The sequence below is a fragment of the Copidosoma floridanum genome, unplaced genomic scaffold (genome assembly GCF_036245765.1).
Source record: "Copidosoma floridanum isolate Cflo_tuat_1 unplaced genomic scaffold, Cflo_Japanese_pri ptg000006l, whole genome shotgun sequence".
Taxonomy (NCBI): domain Eukaryota; kingdom Metazoa; phylum Arthropoda; class Insecta; order Hymenoptera; family Encyrtidae; genus Copidosoma; species Copidosoma floridanum.
Window position 1 is genome coordinate 24638260 of NW_028321883.1, and position 2649 is coordinate 24640908.

A 2649-nucleotide genomic window follows, 5' to 3' on the forward strand; every position below is an offset into this window, starting at 1 on the left:
TTGACAACAAGTGTGCAAGTTGTCGTTCATCTATTTGCTGTCACATCATTAAAGCTTATCCTGATAATGTGTTGATAATGATGTGACAACAAATAGCTGGATTTGTTACACAACGCTCGACTACCATATTAGTGGCGGTAAAGACGAAAAGTATATGTATCCAATACCTTTATTATTTTAGTATACAACGTGATATTTGCGCACACTACTGAATAATATTTTTTTAGTAAAAAAAAAAATAAAATGCATTCAATCATAGCTTTTCTTCAACATTTTTCCAGTTAGGTATTTCCAATGCATTACTTTATTAAATATGTTTTATTGTTTTTAAATACTTCACCAGCGAGGGCGGCGAGAGCGGCGAGCGTTATACCAAGTGCAAAAGAGATAGCGGTATGTTGAGCTGTCCGTCTATCTATTTGTTGTCAAATCATTATCACACAGGGGAAGACAATCACACGTGGTATAATATACTACGTGCATCATGCGTGTGATGAGGTGTTTTCCGCAATCGTTACCAGAGCAAGTAATTTTCGGTAAGTTGCGCTCTACATTACCGTCAGATCGGAAAGTCAACTATATATACCTTTAATTTACTGGCGCTCTGTATAGCCTATAGCTCTATTCCGTTATCTCCTATATATAGTTGTTCTGCTAATTAGAGGAGAGCAGAGAAGTCTTCAAAATTTAGTTATAGGTTCGAAATCGAGCTGCACAGCCGGGATAGTAATTATCTTGGAAAAAACAAAGTGAAAAGATGGTAAGTACATCTTTAATAAGCTTTCACGTAAGACTTGTTTTTTTTAACGTAAACTTGTACCAGTAATTTTATTTAAAGCACATGGTGAACATAACCTATTTTTTACTTTGTTTTCATTTTACTACTAAGTGCGTATTTTATCTTGATGACCGTATACGCTTTTACTCAGAATATAAGCTTACTAGCATTATTCTTAATGTTTATTACAGAAACCGCTTATGTTGCATGGGCATGAGCGTGCCATCACACAAATCAAGTACAACAGAGAAGGAGACTTACTTTTTTCAGCGAGTAAGGATAAGCAACCAAATGTGTGGTATGCCTTGAACGGAGAAAGATTGGGTACCTTTAATGGTCATAATGGTTCAGTTTGGTGCATCGACGTCAATTGGAATACTACACGCTTTATGTCTGGTAGTGGTGACAACTCTCTGAGAATATGGGATTGTCAAACAGGTTTGTACTTTTTTGAGTCGCGTTTTTCACATTATAGTATGATGTACATATTGTATATTTATTGGTTAAGTGTGAATAACTACAAATTTGTAATAATTGATTGATTTTCAGGAAAAGAAATTAGCAAGTTGGAAACAAAAAGTTCTGTGAGAACTTGTGCTTTCAGTTATTCTGGTGATCTTGCTGTTTATGCCACAGATAAAACTCTGGGTAATGTGTGCGAGATGAATATCATTGACATTAGAAGTCCTGAGGCCATCATTTCTCAAAATGATAATATTTGCAAAATCTCATCTGCTGTTAGCAGGATCTCATCTCTACTGTGGGGAGCTTTAGATGAGACAATTATTACTGGTCATGAAAATGGTGAATTGAATATTTGGGATTGCAGAGTAAATATTTGTCAACTTTTTACATGATTCATCTATTTATTTTATTTTACTCTATCAATAAAAATGTTTCTAGACTGGAAAAAAATCGATGGATGCTCAAGGTCATAATCTTCAAATCAATGACATGCAATTCAACAAAGATAGCACAATGTTTGTAACAGCTTCTAAAGATAATACGGCTAAATTGTTTGACAGCGATACTTTGATGCCTCTCAAGTGCTACAAAACTGAAAGACATGTGAACTCAGCTACGATTTCTCCCATTTTTGATCATGTAAGTTGGCACCTTCTAAGAAAATAAAATAGTCTTGAATATTTTTACTTCAGCGGTATACTGATTTTATTGAAAGGTTGTGCTGGGAGGTGGTCAAGATGCTATGGATGTCACAACGACATCCACTAAGCAAGGAAAATTCGACGCTCGTTTCTTCCATCTTGTCTTTGAAGAAGAATTTGCACGCTTAAAGGGTCATTTTGGTCCTATCAACTCCTTAGCATTCCATCCAAATGGACGAAGTTTCTCTTCTGGAGGAGAGGATGGTTATATTCGTATTAACACATTTGATCAAGTTTATTTCGATTTCAATTTCGAATGTTGAAAATTTTATAAAAATAAACACTATTTTTAACATCTTCAATGATGTCCTCTTTATTCCTTTCTTTTCAAGTAGTTTTGTTTTTACAAATTTTCAGTATTTCCTACATTAAGTTTGTGACGTAAAATTCTAAATTACTTTGTAATCCATACCACTAGACTTTGGTTATTGGCAGGCTGTAGGAAAAAATTTCTTGTACAATGTTGGTGTACTTTATTTTTGCATTATCTAATTATCATATAATGTACAAATCATTACAGTCAAGTATATACCTGTAATTTTTATATTTTTTCGTGTCCATGAATTACCAACATGATTGTTGATTGGCTAAAAAATTGAATCTGAACAATTTGGTGTAGCCATATGTTACTTTGAAATAAGTACACAAATAACTGACTCAATTTTTAGCGTGAAATACGTTGGTTTGTTGTGGTTTTTAATCAAG

At 33.9% G+C, this 2649-nt stretch overlaps 1 protein-coding gene across 1 annotated transcript; it reads left to right on the top strand.

Moving 5' to 3' along the window:
* The first annotated feature begins 622 nt into the window (after nucleotides 1–622).
* eIF3i (eukaryotic translation initiation factor 3 subunit I) lies at nucleotides 623–2246 on the top strand. Its single transcript, XM_014355062.2, has 5 exons — nucleotides 623–760; nucleotides 970–1216; nucleotides 1328–1608; nucleotides 1682–1882; nucleotides 1959–2246. The coding sequence occupies exons 1-5, from the start codon at nucleotides 758–760 to the stop codon at nucleotides 2205–2207; spliced, it is 981 nt and encodes a 326-aa protein (XP_014210548.2). The 5' UTR covers nucleotides 623–757; the 3' UTR covers nucleotides 2208–2246.
* The last annotated feature ends 403 nt before the right edge of the window (nucleotides 2247–2649 follow it).